Genomic DNA, 22,885 nt, shown 5'->3' with positions numbered 1-22,885 from the left:
ATTCACTTTAAATAAATTAACTCCTTCATACTTTAAAATCATTTTTTTAAATTTATAGTTTTGATTTCACCCCACATTCCTAAAAGCAGGGGACAACAGAAGGGAATAACTTAAAGAAAAAAATATAAAGGAATGGGGTGGGAGGAAAAGGAGCAGAAGGAACAAGGGCAGGGAGGGGAAAGGAAAGCATTATCTGTTTCCATTCACTTAAGAATTAGTCGAAGGTTTCTAAAAAATTAGACAATATCTTTTCAAGTTTCTTAGGTTCCTATTCTCTAAAATGTTGTTCACTCTTTAGCTTCTAGGTGAGCCAATTGTAGTGCCAACTTCTATCCCAGGAGGCAGTCTGCTGTTCCATCTAAACCATATTAGTCATTTGGATACACTCACTGCTCTAATAACCAAGTTTAAAAAAAAAAATCAAACTTAATGCACCCTATATCATGGATAAATTACATTTAGAAGAGAAAAAAACTTTTAGTTCTGTGGATCCAAAAGAAATTAGCAGTGTTGTTCATTGGGTAATATCCACTCCATTGACACAGAGCCAGATCAGTTGGACTCCATAATACCTTCTAAAGTTTAGTCAAGACAAGGCAAATTATATATTGGCATGTGCTAGGCTGGTCATGTTAAGACCTTGGCATCTCCCAAGCTCTAAATTGACAAGTTTTGCATATGTTAAAATATAACTTGCCTTGTGTTAACTAGAGGTTTTAAAAGGGGTTGGTTAGATTAAGCTAGCTAACACAATTTAACATCCTAATTTAAACAAAGCCTATAAGGGTAGAGTGGTTGGGGAGGTGAAATTCATGCCATACACTTTCCTCCCACTTGCTGGCCTCCACAAAAGCCAGCAAGGGCTGTTGCATGTTCCTCAAAACTGCTGTTAAAGCCTGTGGATTAGAATAGAGGCCCTGAACCCACCATGGCAGGGGTGCTGGAACCGTGGATCTATATCAACATAGATTTCATGACACTTGTTTTAGTATGCCCACTGCCTGTTCCCTTCATGACCTTCCACACTAGACCCACATAGACTAGCAAGGATACCTTTTCTGTCCCACTTAAGGGGTGTGTTGACATCACTTTGCATCTGATTCACCTGCATTCTGCCCCACACAACCCCTAGAGATTCAACCACAGGGCTTAAGTGGTGTGGCATGATATGATCCTCTGCAAAATAGGTGAATTACTTCATCTATGAATTGTTGCTCAATAACCTATTAGATCAATTATAAACAAACTTTCATTTCTAAATAAACCTACAACAGTTTCTTCCCACCCTAAATGAAAATGCTGTCCTTGTTTGGGCCAAAGTCCAGTTTGGGTAATTACATTCTGCCACTTAAAATTGCTCATGTAGTTTTAACTGGAAGGTGGCTTCCTTTAATTTTTGTTCTGAACAGTGGCGTAGTGTTGCTGTTCGCTGTCAAAATTTTGCTGGGTTTCACTCCATATCAGTGGCAGACTATGTAATTCCTCAGTACAGTACATAATTTTAAAACAGCTTAGGGTATCATCTGGATAAAAAGGTACTTTATAAATTAAACTTTACTTGTTAAGAATTGTTTGTTACCCCACAAACGAGAGCATAAAGAAGGGGTAAATGGAGCAGTTCATCCAGTAGAAAATGTTTGCAGCCTTCTAGGCCACAAATACAATTTCCAGGGGCTGCCTTTTGAAGCTTAATGCTCTTCTCTTTTACTGCTATTGAGAGACTGTCTGTCCCATCCCCTTGTGGAATTAATGACTGTGCTGCACTGGGATTGTCAAAAACCCAGAAACCCTGGGATTTCAATTGGGTTGGATAGGGCTTTGAGGTGGGAAGCCTTTCTTCTGACACTAATTTTAAAATGCTTGCTTTTCATCACAGAGATACCACAAATGAGACCAAAGCCACACTATGTAATGGTAAAGAAAGATGCTGAAACCAATGAAGCAATATATTGCACAAAGGAACCTTTCCTTAAGGCTCGTGTTATTGTCATTCGATGGCTGGTGTCTTTCTGGCTTGAGCCAAAACCTCATACAGGACCTCATATTCCTGGAATGGAAGGTGGTGAAATTGTGCCAAAGAATATTCAGGTATCACCAAACGCACATATCAAATAATTTTTTTCTCTTTTGAAAGATTTCTTAGTAGTCTTCTGTTATGATGTCAACACTGAAATTCTACCACTGTATGTTTCTCTTAGGCCTTGTCTACGTTGCCACTTAGAATGCTGAAACTTTCTTCGCTTAGGGGTGTGGAAAAACGCACCCCTGATGGATGCAAGTTTCAGTGCTGTAAAGTGACAGTGTAGATAGTGCTACAGTGCTGGGAGCCATTCCCCTCACGGAGGTGTTTTTATTACAGCACTGGAAGAGCTGGAGCCACGATTACACAGCCACATTAAAGCACTGTGTAGACAAATCCTTGGTTTTAGCTAATTGAAGAAAGACTATTTATTTGTCTTTAAATGAAATCTCCAGGCCTGAATCCAGTTTGGAAAGAATCGACAAATATTTAAATCTTCTACCAAAATAATAGAAATACACTGTGAAGTACTGTTTTCATTCACCTAATGAAATGTTTTGATTTATTAATTATTTTGGTGAATTGTTGAAGCAAATCTACAGTTACTTCTCTGCATAGAGTGATATGCTCAGTTTCCCTTAAAGCCCAATCCAGCAATCCAAATTCTATTTGACTTCTGTGGCTCTGTTTGCTGAGGTTTTGTAAGACTGGGTTGTTTGTGATAACACTTCTAAATACTCCCAAGAAATGTCTGATTATAGGTTAGCAAACTGAATAAAGGCAACACAGATTAGAATTCTTAGTAAAGGTCATTGATCTGACTGGACAATAACTGGACTTCTCTTGTGCTTGAGATCTGTACTTTAAGTGGCTTCAGACAACCTCTAACTTTCTACATAACCTAATAGATATGTAACGCTTTAAGATACTTATTTCTCACAGGTTGCAGAGTAGCAGCCGTGTTAGTCTGTATTTGCAAAAAGGAAAGGAGTACTTGTGGCACCTTAGACTAACTAATTATTTGAGCATAAGCTTTTGTGAGCTACAGCTCACTTCATTAATGCATTCAGTGGAAAATACATTGTCTGCAGAATTCTCTGTGCTGTTTTAAGAATTGTATTCAAATTATATTACTAGAACTATTTTCATGCTCATTTTCTTACTCTTTTGTTTCAGAGAGCAGCTGCTAGCATGGCTTCTAGAGAAGACAGTAAAAATGACACTGCTGATAGACCGGATAGAAATGCAGAGCCAGAACAATCTCATTCTAATACAAGCACCCTAACAGAGAGAGAACCAAGTTCCTCCAGCCTTTGTAGTATTGATGAAGAGCATCTAACTGATATTGAAATAGTCCGCAAAGTCTTTTCTTCTAAAAGAAGTAATGTTAACTTTCTTACAGAGATATTTCGACAGGTAAAGAAACCATCAAGTGTGGAAGACTTTTTTTGTTTGTTTTTAGTTTTAAATAGATTGTGTTAAGTAAGAGTGTACATAAGTGTAAAAGCTTTGATTGTGTTTTTATTTAGACTGTTTGTTTTAAATTTAGGCCGATGGTAAACACATTGGTTTTTGTTCAGCAAAGTTTTCAATCTGTTTTTTCCACCCCACTCTCTCCTGTGTGTGTAGAAAGCAAAAGCTAATTTAAAACAACTAATATGAAAAATCTGCCTCTGCTTCCTGGTTTGGTTTTGTTTTTTTCATCACTTGAGGGACATAACTTCGACTTCATGTAATGTGGACAATTTTAGCAAAGTTATCTGGGTTAACTGTAGTAACTATATTGGGAGCCAAAAATCCTCCATCTGGATTGCCTAGCTAATTATGAATTATTGCCTGTCTAATTATGAATCTGGAAAAGATACAGTTTGCAGATAACAACATGCTGTGTGGTGAGGTAGTAAATTATGAGAACAGGTTACTGCTACAGATTGATCTGAATCTCCTAGTTAAATGGTAACAATCCTATACAATGTGTGTTAATACAGGTGAATGCAAGGTTAATACATCTGGGAACAAAGAATGCAGGCTATACTTATGGGATGGGATACTGTCTTGGGAATCAATAACTTGGAAAAGGATTTGGGGATTGTTGTAGATGACTGCCTCAATAAGCACTTGGTGCACTGCTGTGGCAGAAAGAGCTAATGTGGTCCTTGGATGTATAAAAGGGGACTATTAAATGGGTGTAAAGAACTGACCTTGCCTCTGTACACAGCATTGGTAAAACAGCTGCAAGAATGCTGTACCCAGATCCGGTGTCCACAGTTGAAGAATGATGTGGGAATGCTAGAGAGAGTTTGAAGAAAGGTCACAAAAATGTTTCAGGGGCTAGAAAACAATAATAATTTAGGTTGGATATTAGGAAAAAGGAGGGTGGTGAAACACTGGAATGCGTTATCTAGGGAATCTCCTTCCTTTGAGGTTTTTAAGGTCAGGCTTGACAAAGCCCTGGCTGGGATGATTTAGTTGGGGATTGGCAGCTTTGAGGGGGGGGTTTGGACTAGATGACCTCCTGAGGTCCCTTCCAACCCTGATATTCTATGAATGTGATGTGAAGCTTAAGGAGCTCCACCTGCTTAGCTTATCAGAGAAGGTTGAGAGGTGACTTGATCACTGTGTATGAATATTTACACGTGGAAAATATCTGATAGTGAGAGGCTTCTCAATCTTGCTGACAAAGGCATAACAAGATCCAATGGCTGGAAGATGAAGGTACACTAACTCAGCTTTGAATTAAGACTCAATTTTCTTGCTCTGAGGGTAATTAAACATCAGAGGATCTTATCCCAGGGGAGATGATGGAATCACCAACCCTTGGAGTCTTTAGAATGAGATTAGATACCTTTCTAAAAGACTTGCCGTAATCCAGTTTCGAGAAGAAAAAATTTACAGCCTGTGCACACAGATCAGACTAGATTATCATAGTGATCCCTTCTGGCTTTGGAGTCTGTGAATTCATTAATAACCATGGCCCAGCAGGTGTGGCAACATTCCCTCAGCTACATCATATTTCCTGCACTTTGAAAGTGGTAGAGCATTCTATGGTATAAAGCCAAAGCATAAGAAACTCTCTCTAAAAGATAGCAGTTGCCTATCCTACTGTTTAGTTGACTTTGGAAGTCACAGAATAGCTGAGTCCCATTCTGATACTCCTTTGAAGTGTTCAGTCCTGAAGTTGAGAATGAGTTGTTCATATCAAGAATCATGCATTTCTTTAGGATATTGGTATATGCACACTGGTGCAGTTTATTTTATTCTTTTTAATACAACCAGTACAGTAAAAGTGCACAAGCTGGTAAAGTTGTGAATTTTAAAAGAAAGTGAAATTCCCAACAAGTATATTGCATTAACGTAGACTGTCTTTGAACATAGTTTAAGTTTAGCAGAAGTCCAAAACATAACATTGGAGACTGTTGATCTGAGAGCACTTTTGTATTAGCCCCACAGTTACATAATACTTCCTGAAGAGGGCAACATCTTGCAAGCAAACTGTCTTCCTGACATGCATTTTTTCATAACTCTAGTTACAAAAAATGCCTTTTCTCTGTCATCTGTTTTGCGCCACTCATTTATAGCAGCAGTAAAACATGGCTTTTCATTATCAATACAAATTCAAATGGCTAATATAATACCCTATTGCCCCTTACTCTTTCTTCCCCCATGTATGTGACTGGATGCAGCAGTAGCTTCCACTGAGTTTTCTTTTCTTTTCTTTTAATGAGTTTGGTGTTCAGTATCAGCGAGACCCTAAGATCTTTGCAGGAACAGATCTGCATGGAGTCCCACTGCTTGCTGCTCCCCTTCCCCACTAACTACATCCAAGTCCCTAGCAGCAAAGCTTTTTTTTGCCAGGTGTCACTTTTTCCCCTCAAACTAACTTCCTGCCCTTCCCCCTCCCCCTGACTTTCAGGGTGTTCCAGAGTGGTGATGGGGAAAGTTAATAAACCTAATACTGATGGAAATCAGCATTTAGTTTAAATTCCTGCAGAGTGGCTGCAGCTGTTTCTCCATCTGTAGAGCCTGATGCTTGGGTAGGAGCTTTCCTAGAGTTCAAGAAGTGAGTTGGATGTTTTTCACTTTTCCTTTCCCCCAATAAAAATCCACTATTTTGCCCCAAAGAGGCAGAATGGATAGTATAGAGAGTCCTAAAATTTTTTTAAAAAAATTAAGTCATGTTGTCAACTTTCTATCTTCATATCACATCCATGAATTGAAATGCATGCTCCTGAAATTGTTTATTACTAGCAGTATCATGAGATAATGTAGATAAAGTGTCTCCAAATGTTATAACTTTTTTTCCCCCCAACTAGGCATTTTTATTGCCAATTTGCGAAGCAGCTGCTATGAGGAAAGTGGTGAAGGTTTACCAGGAATGGATCCAACAGGAAGATAAGCCTTTATTTATGAAAGAATCTGAAGAAATATTGACATCTCTAAATATAGATTGTGATGAAAATGTTTCAGAACATAATTCAGCAGAGAAGGGAAGAGAGAGAGATGAGGTAAAAAAAATAAATTTAAATTTAAAAAGACCATTGTTAAATAGATGTCTCATTTCCTGAACTATTTAGCATATGTACGTCATTTCCACATAGCAGTCTGGTTGGTGCAGGAGCTGGAAAAGAGGAATAAAAGGAAATATTGAGATGAAAACTGTGAAGGGCACACATCTGTCCCTTCAGGTATGAGTAAATAGAGCAGCAGCCCAGTGAAGGTGCCTCCCACCTGTAAAAGCTATGCTGCCAGATCATTCAATTCATGCCTGCACCTCACCTTCACATCAGTTCTCTGTTCAGATTGTTTATCCAAATGACCAGAAAAAATATTTAATCCAGCAGTAACTGACTTCTAAGGGCTGGCATTAAATGAAATGAACCAAATACAGCAAAATCCTATTTTAAATTAAATTTTTAAGGGGGAGATTTTCAAAGTCACAGACGGTCCCATTAATTTTCAATGGGAAGCCAGGTACCTAACTGCTCATATGCCTTTTGAAAACCTAATCCTACTCTAAATTATAATAGTGGAATTTAATATTAGTGATTATGTCTATATTTAGAACTTGACACTGTGTATTCTCCTACCAAGAGCTTCCTATGAGAAAATGCCTGTTCGGGGACCAAAACAAAATTATAAGTTTTTCTCTAATAGGCAGACCTTTACTATCCTTAAATGCTGTGGTTATTTTTTTCAGTTCCCTTCGGAATAGCTGTAAGCATTTTCATTGGTTTTATATTTATATATATAATATACCTTAGATGCACAGGGTGAAAGGCAAAGGCCCTTGAAGCTTGACATTGCACATTTTAAGTCAACTGCAAAATTCCCCAGTGACTTCAGTACAAGAAGGAGCAGGACACAGATGACTACGACTGCATTGGTAGTTTAGTGTACTCCCTAATATGGCTTATTAGTAAGAATATGATTTGGTCACGGATTCAGTGACTTCTTTGGCTCTACCCTGATTTTTTTGTACATTTTTACCATGATTCCTCTGTATATTTTGCCTAATTTTACTGTGACAAGATTGTATCCATACTTATTAGCTTATGGTTCATTGCGAACTATAAACTAACTTAGGGAGATGGTTTGTGCACTATATCCTTACACTATATGAAAAGTGTTCCAAGCAGAATGAGACAAAGTAGCAATTAATTTCCCCCCCCCTATTATTTTGAATATTTGTTCGGAGACTCTTTTTTAAATTGTATCTTTTTTTAAGGTGCCTAGACATACACCTTCTTCCATTTCCCAGTCTCTGGGAGGGAGGCTGCTCTTTCAGTAGTCATTTTCAGCTCTTATTTTCTTTTTTTGTTTGTTTGTTTTGTTTGTTAAATAAAAAGGCCAGAAACCTAATTCCCATTTTGTTTTTTCTCTGGGAGTTTAAGAAACAAAATATTTTTATGCTTCAGGAAAAAATAACAAACTCTAGTCATGTTCGAAATTCAAGTTGGACAAGAGATGGTTGCTACCAAGATGCTTCCCATAAAACATCTGAAATAGATATTGCTGAGCAAAATACACGAGCCGGAGTACAATCAGTGTTACAGGTACGGAATGCACTCCCCCTTCCCACCTCAATTTTATTCTTTCATGTTTAACTTGTTTTCTTTAATATTGTGTAAATAAAATGCTAATGGATAAAATGGAACATGATTACAGAACGAGTCTCCTGCTATTCCTTAACATCTCAGCTTTGCTAAATGATTTTAGATTTAATTAAGGGGATGGATAATAAAGCTATAATGATAGTTTACTGTGTTTAGTGACTTCCTGCATTCTTTCTCCATTTTTGACATAATTAACTATGTAGTATAACAGGACTGCATTTGCTACTGTTGGCTCACACAATGAAAAAAAATCTTTATTCCAAACCTTCATTACTATATCCGAAAGTGTACTCTGTTCTATAGGGTGTTACAGAAAAAAATGATCTAAACTAATCCACACTAGTAGATTGTTTGTTTGTATGAATTGATGAGTGCTGTCCTGTTTACTTTATGAAACTTTATCTATATTAGAATACATGTGGTGGCTTAATTTTATAGCTGGAGATAAACACTTATTAGATCTTCCTAATTTATTTAAATCATATTAACAGTTTATTTACATTTTAAAATGTAATTAGGTGTTCATCAAATACGAGGATTTGTGGAACTTTGCATGGGTGCATTTTAATTGGAAATAACTTAAAACACTAGTATTGAATAAGTTGCAAATGCTGTAGTAAAGATTAGCTAGAGTTGTTTATATAGCCTTATTTCTCCGCCACCCCCACCCCCCCATTTATTTGTAACTTCCTGAAAATTCTGTTTTTGGAGTTGAAATTTTCTATAACTGGTCTCAGCACGGACGTCAGTTATTTTGGACATTTTGAGCAGAACGCCTTGTTCTGTATTATAAGACACTGGAGATTTTTTTTTTTTTACCTTGAATTTTTTTTTTGAGTGTGTTCAGTGTACATTGGAGTCTCAGGCTGCTGATCTTGGCTGTTACTGGGAAACTTTGCAAGGAGGAGACTGCAAGTCTCATCAGGCTTGTCTGTGCAAATTATCTGGATAGACCTTGCTGCCATTCATGAACTGTTCCCAAGAGCTACCCCTCTTTGAAATAGGAGTAGAGTGTGGCAGCAGTGTCCACACAGATACTCAGGCCTGGGTCTGCACTTAAAAATTAAATTGATGTCACTCAGGGCATTTTTGCACCTTGAGTCCCATAGTTAGGTTGACCTAACCCCTTCAATGTAAACATGGCAAAGTCAATGGTAGCATTCTTCTTTCAACCTAGCTACCACCTCTTGGCGAGGTGAATTAACTACATTGACAGAAAGCCCCCTGCCATTGCTGTAGGAAGTGTCTACACTATGATGCTACTGTGGCACAGCTGCAATGCCAAAGCTGTACTGCTGTAACAGCTGTAGTGTAGACATGACCTTAGTGAGTAGCAGGCTAGGCTTTTCTGGTATGAAGTTAGCCTTTACTGTTTTATCCTATGCACTTCTCTGTCAGAATCCAACCAAACAATAGCAGCAGCAGAGATGTGCATTTGCTCCTCCCTCACCCCATTAACCTTTAACGTGGGTCACTATTGTGTTTGTACAATGCCTAGTGAAATGGGGTCCTGGTCTATGACTACAGCTTCTAGGCACTACAGTAGTACAAATAGTTAACAAAGACATCCAAGAGGATTTTTAAGAAAAACTGTTCCTGTAATGTAGAATGTGTAGACAGATGTGTGACCTCCTGTTTGGGGTACCCAGAATTGTGAACCCCTGTGTAACTCCTCTCAACCTCAGCAAGTAAGGTTTGTGGGGTTTGTTTTGTTTTTTTTTCTGCTCCCAAACCGGGTATGAGCTCCATGAGACATTAGCTTGTCTGCCTTGCCAGCAAACTCTTCAGGACTCTGTTAGTCCAAATCTTGCCTTGTAGATAACAATCTGTGAATCCCAACTCCTGAGTTACCCAGAGATGTTTCTCTGCAGTGTCCAGTCCCTCCTCACTGGACTGTGATGGGTTCGGTCACAGACACCCCTTTGGGACTTTCCCCTGATGTGCTAAAACTACCTCTGAGCCCATTTTCTTTGTCGGCTTGGGACTCCAGAACCCTATCTTGTTGAGCCAGACATGCAAGCCTGCTGCAACACAGATCCAGAGTCTGAACCACACCCCCAAAGCTGCAGACTAAACTGAAAACAGCTCAGCAAGTACTCCTGTCTCCAGCACCCAGACACCCAGTTCCTAATGGGATCCAAACCCCAAATAAATCAGTTTTGCTCTGTATAACACTTATACAGGGTAAACTCATAAATTGTCCACCCTCCATAACACTGATAGAGCGAGATGCACAGCTGTTTGCTCGCCCAGGTAATCACTTACTCTGGGTTTGTTAATAAACAAAAGTGATTTTATTAAGTATAAAAAGCAGGATTCAAGTGGTTTCAGGTAATAGCAGACAGAACAAAGTAAGTTACCAAGCAAAATAAAACAAAACACGCAAGTCTAAGCCTAATACGCTTAAGAAACTGAATACAGGTAAATCTCGCCCTCAGATGTTCCAATAAGCTTCTTTCACAGACTAGACTCCTTCTTAGGCTGAGCCCAGTCCTTTCCCTGATACAGTCCTTGTCAGTTCCAGCTCGGGTGATAACTAGGGGATTTCTCATGACTGGCCCCCTTTGTTCTGTTCCACCCCCTTTTATATCTTTGGCACAAGGTGGGAATCCTTTGTGTCTCTCTCTGGGTTCCCACCCTTCTTTCTAAATGGAAAAGCACCAGGTTTAAGATGGATTTCAGTATCCTGTGACATGTTCACATGTCCTGTGAGACTTCATTACCCACTGGCTGGCACACAGGTATACAGGAAGGCTTACAAGTAAACAGAGACATTTACCACCAATTGTCCTAATTAATGGGAGCCATCAAGATTCCAAGCACCATTAATGGCCCACACTTTGCATAGTTACAATAGGACTTCAGAGTAATACTTCATATTTCTAGGTTTCAGAGTAGCAGCCGTGTTAGTCTGTATTCGCAAAAAGAAAAGGAGTACTTGTGGCACCTTAGAGACTAACAAATTTATTTGAGCATAAGCTTTCGTGAGCTACAGCTCACTTCATCGGATGCATCTGATGCTCACGAAAGCTTATGCTCTAATAAATTTGTTATTCTCTAAGGTGCCACAAGTACTCCTTTTCTTTTTTTCATATTTCTTGCTTCAGATACAAGAATGATATTCAAACAAATAGGATAAACACACTCAGTAGATTATAAGCTTTGTAATGATACATTAGAGACCTTTTGCATAAAGCATATTCCTGTTACATTATATTTACACTCATAAGCATATTTCCATAAACATGTGGAGTGCAACATCACATGGACATTCACAGAAATTAAGTTCACTACCTCCAAACAGAGAATGTACACATCAGCCTGTACAGCTAGCTGAGGACTCACCTTCCAATTTAATACACCACACAGAGATAGTTTTGTAATAAAACAAGAATGAGTTGATTAAAAAAGAACAGAGATTGAAGTGATACTGAATACGAATAGAAGGCAAGTGTGGTTACAAAGCAAACAACACTTTCTAGTGTCTAAAACTTAATTTCAGCAAGTTACAATCTTTATGTAAGCAAGTTTCTTGCTTACAGTAAAGTTTCCACCAACTCTTGCCTTTCAGGCCAAAAGGATCGGATTTAATAGACACAACAGGTGCTGTACCCTATCAACCCTTAGGTGAAGGGTAACTAAACTGTCTGTTTGCTTTCCCTTTTTAGTACTTTAAAGTCCATTGTTGGTCTCAGAAAAGTCTCTTGGGATGCAGATTCTGTCTCCCAGCATGGTTGTTAAATGTTCTTCTCCCCCACTTGTTTAGCTTGATGTCTGTTTACTTTACTTGTAAATGTATTTCTGTTGTCCTTTTGCCTGTAACCAAACCAGTCACGTAGGTAAATGCACATTTTTGTCTAGGTTCATGCTGTGCCTTCCAAATACATTGTAAAATCGTATTTCCAGCATACATCTACAACTCTTTGTACACAATCTATGCATACATCACACAATTATTTTCAGAACCAGCCTGTTGCCAGTTTACATACGATACCTTAGATGACACCTTTGAGAGAGATATTGTGACAACAGTGTGTTGGGGAAATGTGTGTCAGGCTTAATGTAAGTTACAGTATGGGGGGGAAAGAAGGGGGGCTCTGCCAGTGGCCACTGAAGGGTTCCTGTGCTCACACCCTTCCCTCTTACAATGCTGCAGGAGGGTCGTGGTCCATGCAAGTGCTACAGAAATACAAATAAAAAAGCACAAAATGGGGAATAACTACCTACGTCGTAGTAGTGCTGAAAAGGATTTGGGGGTTATAGTGGATCACAAGTTGAAAGAATCAACAATGTGATGGAGTTTCAAAAAAAGGCTAATATTATTCTGGGATGTATTAACTGGTATGTTGTATACCAGACACAAGAGGTAATTTTCCCTTTCTACTCTGCATTTGTGAGTCCTCAGTTAGAACACTGTGTCCAGTTCTGGGTGCCACACTTTAGGAAAGATTAGGATAAACTGGAGAGAATCCAGAGGAGAGCAACAAAAATGGTAAAAGGTTTAGAAAATCTGACCTATGAGGAAAGGTTTAAAAAAAAAAAAAAGTGGCATGTTTAATCTTGAGAAAAGAAGATATGTTAAGGGCTGTTGTAAAGGAGGCAGTGATCAATTGTTCTCTGTGTCCGCTGAAGGTAGGACAAGAGTAATGGGCTTAATCTGAAGCAAAGGAGGTTTATGTTAGATATTAGGAAACACTTTCTAACTATAATGGTAATTTAAGCTCTGGAATAGGCTTCCAAGGAAGGTTGTATGGAATCCATCATTGGAGGTTTTTAACAGGTTGGACAGACACCTCTCAGGAATGGCCTAGGTTTACTTGGTCCTACTTCAGTGCAGCGGGATTGACTAGGTGCCCTCTTGAGGTCCCTTCCACTACATTTCTGTGATGCTATAATCAGGATCTGAAGTGATAACTGCATCCAGATTGAATTCTCTTTGATGACAACAACAAGGAAATTTACAACACGGTGTCAGAGATTAGCTAAACTGTGGATTGGATGAAATGCTAAGCATTGTTGGGACAACATTAAAACCTCTGGTATAGTAAGTCCTGAAACAAAAACAGTAGCATTGGCTCAGCACGAATAACCTGCCTTTTTTTTTTTGATGTGATGTACGTTATTCTTGGCCCAGGCCAGGCCACTGATCAAGCCTCCTCAGTTTATCAGAGCCACCTCAACAAGTGAGTAAGATGAATATGTTTTGAGTCCAGAACAACGTGTCTTACCGCATGAAGCACAGCTGGCAGAGGAGACAAATCAGAGCAATCGAGAGGCAGACGTTCATGCAAGGTATTGTGCTCTCTCTACATTTACTGAATCTTATTTCTGGGGTGTGCTTGAAAATAGAAGGGGGTTTATTGAGTCAGCATTTCAAGATGCTAATGTTATAAGGACAATAATAGCTGCCAGTAAAAAAAAAGTAAGCTTACCATTTCCCAGAGATGAACAATGGCAAATGTAGGCAAATCTAGGCAAATGGAGCCTAGAATATCTCTGGTGCTGTTTTGTTCTCTGCCCAAAAACCCCCAAGTTAATGTGGCATAACCAGACTCCCATTCCTGCTGCCTTTGCAACCAAACTTGCTTTTTTTTATAAGCTTCTAGTTGTCAGTATAGCTGATTTTCATAAGGAGATAAATAGCAATCATATCCATTTAACACGGTCTCTTATTTAAACTTATTAAAGCCAAATAGAACACCAGATTGATTTAAGGCTTTCTCTTTTATTGGGGCTCAAAGTCCCAAGCAGTAATAAAGTAATTAGTACATGAAGCCCAGAATTCCTCACTGGCAGGCAGGATAAGGACAATTATTTAGTACAGATATTTACCCTCTGTTCTTTCTCCTTATAATAAAGACAACATTCAAGGGCAGAAACATAAAAAGCGTTAGGAATTTTGGAAAAGTATATTTACGATGATTTGTTCAGTTCCTTACTATTTGCTTCTAAAAGCACTAAGCAAGAATAAACATTTCTGAACTAATGGTGCACATTCTAAAGAATACATAGTATTTTACTAGTGACTTCCTGAGGCTGACCTTAACAGTGGGAACTCTACATTCTTTCAAGTCCAGCACACAGCAGCATTCCAGTCCTGCAACAGGAATAAATGCCGGCTGCCAAATATAACTAATCTCTGCTCTGCTTCTTCCACAGGCCAGGAAGGCACAGCTGCCATGCTGAGTCTAGAAGATGCTGAGATCCCCGTTCCGTTGCAGCTGCTTGCATTTCAGTGGAACAGAAAAGGAAAATTACCAGATCCCCTTCTAAAAACTTGAAGAGGAAAAAGCTGGCAAAGGACTAAATATTGAGCTGCAGATACCCAAAGCAGACAAAAAAATAAAACTGCAGATATATAAGACCAATGACTTCATGCATGTATAGGCCAAGAGATGCAAATCCGAAGAATCAGAAAGCCAGACTCAACTTCTGAGGCAAATATTTGAGGCCTCTACTCCCACCATGAAAAAGGAAGAGTGAGAACTTACACTGGAGTATTAATGTAGTGTCACCTTCCACCAACCTCACTCTGGAATTATTCATTCTAGTAGTGGTTCCTTTAACCTCCACATTGTTCTTGTCCTACCTGTTATCCTACTCTGTACTCTTTCTTACTAACACTGTCCCCAATGACCTGGTTGAATGACTGTTGAAATCAATGGAAGAATTCCCATTGACTTAAATGAGCCCTGGATCAGGCCCTAAACCTATTGTTTTCCTCAGAGTAGTAACTCAGACACTATCCAAACGTACAGTCAATCTTACAAACTATATTATTTTCAGTTGGGGTGTGATTTTTTTTTTTATTAAAAGCTGTATTTTACAATATACCATATGTTTCATGATTTCCTAAAGAATGAGAAATAAAGACATTTATACCTGAAATGTTTTGTGTCTTCGAATTTGAAACATAAATTAGTCAAAAATTATAGTGGCTTTAAAAAAAAAAAAAGGGGGGGGGGAACACTCCCATACTTAATCAGTTTGAGCATTATCTGTATCCAAGAGGTAGATATTCAAAATCAGATAGTGCACAGATCAGTTTGTAGCCTACGGCTGTTGAGACTTGATCAGTTATTTTTCTTTTCTCTTTCCCATTTGCTGCTGTATTGGCAGAGAACACTTTTTGCATTAAGTTAGCTTTCCTGACATTCCTGTATATCAGGAATTGGAGGATGCTGAGATGTATTAACTTTGTCTCCAAATTATTCTGTCTGTCTGTGGGAAAACCTCCCCATTTTTGTCATTTAGTTGTTGTATAAACCACAGCATCCCAACATAGCATTGGGACATACTGACAATATAACATTTCAAAAGATATCTTATCTCCCCTTCAGCCTCATAGAGGCATATTCAACTCTTTTTGGAGGCAGTATTCAAAGCAGTGTCTTGCTCCTGGGTAATCCAGATATAATTTCATTACCCAGGAAGCAAAGAATCGGCAGGGTCCCAAGAATCCCTGTAGTTGCACTCTAACTTTTGGTGTACATGATAAAAATAGTGTCCCATCTGGTACAAGCTGGAGTTCCTGAAGCTCTAAACATAATGCGCTTTAGTAGGCCAGCTAAAGTAAATATCCAGGACATCACATTTGTGATCAACGAAGGCTTACAACACAGTAGATTTAGTACCATTTCTGGTTGATTTGCTTGATGCTTTGTCTAGTAGATGGAGAACGGGCAGTTGAGTTCCATCAGTAGATCCATTTCAGCTGGGAAGCCTATTTACAAACACTTCTTACCTTAGAGGAAATATTACTAGCAATAAGGCCTCTCTAGGATTGTATATATTTAATTGCTTACCCTGAATGCAATAGTCTCTCCAAGAAATTTGCACACATACGTGTTCCAGTGGTCTTTAATCTTTATTTGTGGCCAGTCTCCAAAATGTGTATAGCTATTCTCATGCTCACTGAGATTCTAGCTGTCCTATTAAGCTAAATTGCATACATAAAGAACAAAAGAAAAAATCTTTATCTGAAAGATTTTCAGCCACTCCTTTTAGATTCTCAGCGCAATCCTATCACCACTCGAGACTGGAGCAAGTCTCAACATTGGCACTCAGCTTGGGCAAGTTTGGTGACCAGGACCCAAGCACAGCAGACATTGATGTCAGGATGCTTATCTTGGAGCATTGTCTCATACATGATGATTCAAAGATTGCGATCACCTTTCTTTGTTCTTCTAAATTGTCCCCATTGCTGTTTTGTGGTGTTTTTTTAATGCTAAGCAAGACTTGTTTGATATCCATTTCCTTACAGAATTTAAGGTAACTGTACATGGCTAACTCTGATACGTAGAGTTCATTGTGGTAGTATGGACTAGGGTGTTGGAATCTTGAGAGAGCAGCATTCTGGGAGTTTTGTATAGCTAAGTATGAGGGCAGCCTCTTTGGTAAATATCCCAAATACCCTACTCTTAGTAAGCAGTGCCACACGCTGTGGGATAAAAAATTCAAGTCCCAAAATAGAGAAATTCCACTGTCATTGTCAGGCACAGCATGTGTATATATAGATACGCTATCATGGTTTTATCAAATGTTACTTCATGGTTGCAGGGTTACAGAGAACAGCAGTGGATTTATGCTGATGGATGTTCTCCAGTTTTAACACAGCCTTGAGTAATTCTCCATATAATATATCTGAAGAAACTTGTACAAATGTTGAATAGAAAATATGAAAAATTCTCTCTTCTGCTAAACTGAAACTTAAACCAGTTTTGTTCTTGAATTTGTCACTCATTAAAGCCGGATAAACAAGTGATGTACCTATGGAAATTTACATCACTACTTTTCTTTTGACAGTTATCTGTAGGGTTGTTTTAATCAGAGCTAAAACTGGCTAGCTTCTCAGGCTAATAATGTTAATTGCCACTTCTTTTGTTTATAGGTTTTTATAATAAACTCTTCAAATATATTCCTTCTTGAGCCTTCAAATGAAATTAAAACTCTTTTGGATGAACACACTGATATGTGTAAACGCATTCTTAATATCTACCGTCACATGGTGGTGCAAGTAACAATGGACAAGAAGACTTGGTAAAAAAGCTTATGCTTTTATCTTTAAGATTTTTAATGAACTGGACCCAAAATATTTTAAAAACTTTTTAATACCCAGGAAGTCTAGTGGGATGGTTTCTACTAAGTGAGTCAATTTCTCTCAATGAGTCAGTGTTTTTAAGAGAGATGGGTATCTAGGTTTACTTTAAAGTATCATTTTGATGGAGATGGAGGTATAAAGTACACAGGGACATCGCCTGCCTTCCCCCTGCAAAAAAACCAAACAAAACCCCTTTAAATAAACCTAGATAACCCTTACAACAGGCACATGTGGATACCTCCATCCTAGCTGGAAGGCGATTGTTTAATGGAAGGGATAGAAATAGACACCCTCAACACTAAAAGACAGCATCAGTGATGGTCAGTGGAGCTGAGGCAAAGATCAGCAGCTGCAATTGTCGTTTCTCCAGAGCTACTGAAAAGGTCATAGACGGGCACCTTTCCTGAGTGGCCAATGCTGAATGCTCATTTGGGATGTGGGAAGAGGGAAGAGAAACAGATAAACTATATGCCTCCTGTGTGACCACTGATGGCTTCTATTCCAAGGGCAGGACCAGTCTTACCAGCTTTTGGGAATGTGTGGGCAGTGAATATAGCCATCCCCTTTCCTGGCCTCAACCCTACTAAAAGCTGGGTTCGGTACTACCCATTGACGGGGAATAGTGCTTGAGAGCCAAGAGCTGGGGAAGCCAAGCTCTACCACTTTTGGAGGAGAGATGTTGGGGTTGAATGACCATTCTACCACTTCCTATTTGTGGGTATTTCTCCCCCCCCCCTTCATCCCTCATGGTGGTAGTGTGTCCATATTACCTGTGACCACTTCAGTTTGTTTTTGTGGGGGAGAGGTGCATAGACCTCTTTTTGTTCTCCTTTGTCCCTCTCTGTGACCCAGGGGTTCTTGTCCACTCACCTAGGATAGCTATAGGAAGATTCTTTTCAGAGGTCTGTGTTGGAGTAGGCTTAAAGGTAGTGGGTATATACAAGTTCAGTAATTTAATTAATGTTTAAAGGTCTATAATGATCCCTGTCTCCAACTTATTCTGGTGTCAGGATTTTTTATGCAAAAATCCATCCACACTTTAACCAGTTTACTATTTTCTAACGAACCAGGTACATGGGGCAAAACCCAGCTCCAAAGCTGAGCCATTTCTGTAGTCAGTCAATCTTTCTCTCTCTTCTCTTCCCTCCCTTCCCCCCCCTTTCCGCCCCCCCGGCCACCTTGCTCTAATGGAAGAATAGAATACCACCATTGTCTGCTGCAGCAGCAAATCTTTAAATTTCCAACTTCTTTCATCGTAATTTTATTGTCCCTTACTGATGTCTGAGTTCTTTGTAAGTAGGGCTGCCATCACTATATATCCATATATGGAAAAACAAAAGTAATCAGACTTGGTTCTCAGCTATCCAGTAGAGACTTGGGAGCAAAATGGGAATTTATAGAAAATTCCAATAGATAATTTTAAATGTAATGCCTTCACAGGCCTCATATAACTTTAAATAAACCTTCAAACCACAACATTATTCAGTTGTGACTGTAAAGACATTTCTTTCCTGCCACCCCTTTAGACCTGGTAGAGTATATTTAGAAAGTTATCTTCTGTTATGACACCAGTTCCCAGCCATATACTCTCACTTGGTGCTTTAAAAAAAAAAAAAAAAAAGTGTCGGTTAAGATCAGAAATAGTGATCTAATTAAAACTAACTTTGCTGCCATTTGGGACTCCTGAGAGCCATGCTTCCTGGAGAGAGCAGGTAGAAAGGCTTATGTGACATATGAAAGGGAATCCTGCAGGGGTTCTTTGTTGTGGCAATGGAGAGAGACAGGCAATAAAGGTCAGGAGTGATAAACTTTTTAAAAATAGACCGATGTTGGGCTGTTTCTGACCCTACTTTCTGTGTTTTTAAAAAAATGTTTGTGTAAGCGGAGAAACATAGACGATGATCATTTATTAAGTGTCATGGCCCAAATATATATATTGAAAAAAGTAACTCAAATTTAATATTGCTTTTCAGGGAGCAGATGTTACTTGTGCTGCTCAGGGTCACAGAATCTGTTCTGAAGATGCCATCCCAGGCTTTCCTGCAGTATCAGGGAAGAAAGAACTCCACTTTAGCAGGAAGACTTGCAGGACCTCTTTTTCAGGCAATTTAAATATAACTTTAATATGAGTTTAACTTTGGCTATGAGGCTGGTTGCAACAAAAGCAGTTGACGTGTTTGTCATCTGCAGTGGTATTGTACCATGTAGGTGGTGAGAGAGACAAGCTTTTGAGCTTACACAGCTTCAGGACAGAAGAAGATCTCTGTGAGTTCAAAAGCTTGTCTCTCTCATCAGCAGAAGTTGGTCCAATAAATATTACATCACCCATCTTGTTTCTCTTTGTCATCTGTAAGACTAGAATTTTTAATATTAAGCAATTAAGCAATATTGCCTAAATATTGAGACTACTACATGTTAAAGGACTAGTTGCATCTAATAATAGCATTATTCTATATAACAACATGCTGACAGCTCTTTGTCTAAGTTGGGGGTAATTATTTTTTGTCAAGGTCCAGCTCCTGTCCCCTAACCCCCTGGTTTCCTGCTAGCTCTATGCCTACCCTGCCCAGAGAGTAAGGTGACCTTATTTTCCTTTACTGAAAACGGGATGCACAAGGCTGGCCTGAGGCATCGGCATTGCTACTCCTCCCCCACACCCCCAACCATTCCTCCGTGTCCCCAATGGAGCCAATTAGCAGAAATGGGGTGGGGGGAGAGGAATGGGTGTGGGCTGGGATCTGGGCAGCAAAACAAGGTGTGAATGTGTGAGTACTTTTGAGCTCGACTGAGGAGGTGAAGCTGTTGGACTCTAATCAGCTAGAGATACGATGCCCCTCTGGGGGCTGGGACAGTAGAGGGGCAGGAAGGAGGCTCTGGGTAGTGGGAGGGACCAGTGAGACTCCAGATAGCAGCCCTGGGGAGATGGTAGGAGGCTGGGATGTGCTAGAAGCAGATGATTGGAGGCAGACAGCGGAGGGAAAGAGGCCAGTTGGGGCTCCGGGGACTGGCCCCGAAGGACAAGCGGTGGGGAGGGCTAGGTTGGGGGCTCGGGGATAAGGACACGAGGCTGGGGTTGGGACATGGGACTCTGCTGTTCAGCCAGCTTAGACCCTTAAACCAAATGCCTCAGACCTCCTGAGCCCCCCACTAACTTACATATGCTTTCCCAGAGTTCCACTGGTGCTGTGGGCACTCAGGTTTAAGTTAGAAGCCCATTTTGGGGACAACATGGCAAGAAAACAAGGAATACAGGCTTAATAAAGGAGTTTCTGAACTGCAATCATGTTACTGTTAAAGCATTTGAGAGTTACAGAACTTTGGAAAAATACCCTCTAGTCTGATCTCATCCCTTCTGTGCATCCAAAGATTGCCAGTATTTCCAACAGTATAAAGTCCCTCATGGCTTCTTTCCTGCATATCCTGTTTTTCATGTTGCAATGGTAAGGCCCCTACTGCTTCAGAGAAACACCCTTCTTAAGTAGTCTGTCTCCTTTTGCCATGTGCTTAGCTGGTAAACTGCAATCCCACCCTTTCCCCTTGTAGGGGTTGCCCTACCTGTGCAAAAAACATTGTTTCATGGAGACAATGTTTTTTGCACAGTAGTAAGCATTCAAAGTAGATAGCCCCAAGTTGCTCTTTTGATGGCTTCTCTGGGGTCTGGAGAATCTCCAGATGCTTTTTAAAAAGAGAAAAGAAACAAAGTGCATGGAATGTAATCCAAACTAAACTATGTTAAGATCTAAAGAAATCTTTTATCAAACCAATTTGTTTCCACAGCTAAATGACCAAACATACCACACAACTATGAGTGAAAACAAAAACATTAAGGCTTAATCATCACATGAAAATTCATGTAAGATTTGTGTGAGGTAGAGATGGGTGGAGGTGTATGTGTGTGCGCGTTGTGGACACTATATGGATATTTTTGTTTTTGTTTTAGACAGTAAAATCTGATGCTTGAATACTCTTCTGTTGGCTTATGTTAACAAGCCAACTATTGTCTCTTAAATTACTTATTCTTTTAGACTCTTATAGTAGCCTGGATCAAAGCAAATCTAAACGTGTACATCTCTCGAGAGCTTTGGGATGATTTGCTGTCTGTAATGTCATCACTGACATATTGGGAAGAGCTGGCCACTGAGTGGTCACTGACTATGGAGACACTAACAAAAGTATTAGCTAGAAACCTGTACAGCCTGGACCTTAATGACTTACCACTGGATAAATTAAGTGAGCAAAAACAGAAAAAGCACAAAGGCAAAGGTAAGACATCCTGCATTATATAATTTATTATATAGGCCAAGCTGAGAAGGTGAGGCATTGAGTCCTGGAGGGGATGAGGGGGAAGAGGGAGGCGGGCCCTAGTGTATGTCTAATTAGCTGTGTCTGTCAACTCAAATGGGAAGGAGGAGGAACTGGGGAACTACAGGCCAGTCAGCCTCACCTCAGTCCCTGTTTTTTGACTTTGTACATTTGAAGCTAAGTGGAGAATATTTGAAAAGGTGACTACTGCAAACGTTTAATATATAAACATTTCAGGTGACTAAGTGAATAGATTCAAAATTTATATTTTTTGCAGGAGTTGGGCATGAGTTCCAAAAATCATCTGTTGATAAGTCCTTTTCTAGAGGTTGGAGCCGTGATCAGCCTGGACAGGCACCAATGAGACAGCGCAGTGCTACAACGACTGGATCTCCAGGGACAGAAAAGGCAAGAAGCATAGTACGGCAGAAAACAGTTGGTATGTATCTGTACAAACTATGAGATATGTGACGTGAGGGAGGGGGGAAAGAATTCATAATTGAAAATTTTTGCATCTACATAGTGAACTTTCCCACACAAGTTTCATGTGTGGTAATTATAATGTATGTAAATATATATTATGCAATCTTATGTGGTGTTTTTTGGGGTAAGTGAATAACATTTCATAACTTATACATAGATTTTTAACAAATGCAGGTCATGCAAATGATGTATTCATGCTTAATGTTTTACCCAGTTGCTTTGGCACAGTTTAGCTGTACTTAAAGCAGTTTTGATGCTGCTGTTTTATGTGTTAGAAAGAGGTGATGACAAGAGTAGGCCATGTCAAGAATAATATGCATAGATGATTAGTATGAGGCTCTCTAAGTAATGCTCTTTGGATACATTTTGCACAAAATATGCAATGGATTTCCAAAGTAGAGCAATGAGCCATGTAAAGTATGTGAATCAGCTGGAAGTGTTTTGAAGTGTTTTGTCATCTTGGACATATCCTAAAACCTCTGGTAACTATAAATAGGCACAAACATGTGCAGAGTTAACTTCCTGCAGTCATCAATGCCACTACTGTGTTCCTTGAAGACATTTTTTTTCCTGTTTTAAAAAATAAGTCATGCTAGACAGTGTTTTAGATGGATTACTTAGTGGAGGTCTCATTCATGCTTGTATGACTTACTTAGAAAATGCAAATGTGACTTGGACTAAAAACTTACTTATTATGCGTTATGTCCTAAAATGATCTCAGTTGTTCTCCATTGCTTGAAGGAAAATTGCAGTTCTTTAAATTTCAAAGAGAAATTGGGTTGTTTTTTTTTGTTTTTTGTTTATTTTAGAAATGTCTGTTGCTGTTTCAATATCTCCATAATGGTAAATGATGTTAGCCTCATTCAG

General features: G+C 39.3%; 1 protein-coding gene across 6 annotated transcripts in view; it reads left to right on the top strand.

Annotated features, from left to right (window-relative positions):
• RALGAPA1 (Ral GTPase activating protein catalytic subunit alpha 1) overlaps positions 1–22,885 on the top strand; it is a 240,622-nt gene that overhangs the window by 39,250 nt on the left and 178,487 nt on the right. For all 6 annotated transcript variants that reach the window (XM_038407488.2, XM_038407491.2, XM_038407485.2 and 3 more), the window contains exons 9-16: positions 1,877–2,088; positions 3,197–3,436; positions 6,334–6,525; positions 7,936–8,073; positions 17,024–17,172; positions 19,207–19,336; positions 21,259–21,496; positions 21,813–21,974. In XM_038407488.2, the coding sequence (XP_038263416.1) occupies positions 1,877–2,088; positions 3,197–3,436; positions 6,334–6,525; positions 7,936–8,073; positions 17,024–17,172; positions 19,207–19,336; positions 21,259–21,496; positions 21,813–21,974 (1,461 nt within the window). The remainder of the gene's footprint in view (positions 1–1,876; positions 2,089–3,196; positions 3,437–6,333; positions 6,526–7,935; positions 8,074–17,023; positions 17,173–19,206; positions 19,337–21,258; positions 21,497–21,812; positions 21,975–22,885) is intronic.

The sequence above is a fragment of the Dermochelys coriacea genome, chromosome 6, assembly GCF_009764565.3.
Source record: "Dermochelys coriacea isolate rDerCor1 chromosome 6, rDerCor1.pri.v4, whole genome shotgun sequence".
Classification (NCBI taxonomy): domain Eukaryota; kingdom Metazoa; phylum Chordata; order Testudines; family Dermochelyidae; genus Dermochelys; species Dermochelys coriacea.
Note: the sequence above shows the minus strand (reverse complement) of the source record. Positions and strands in the feature narration are given on the sequence as shown.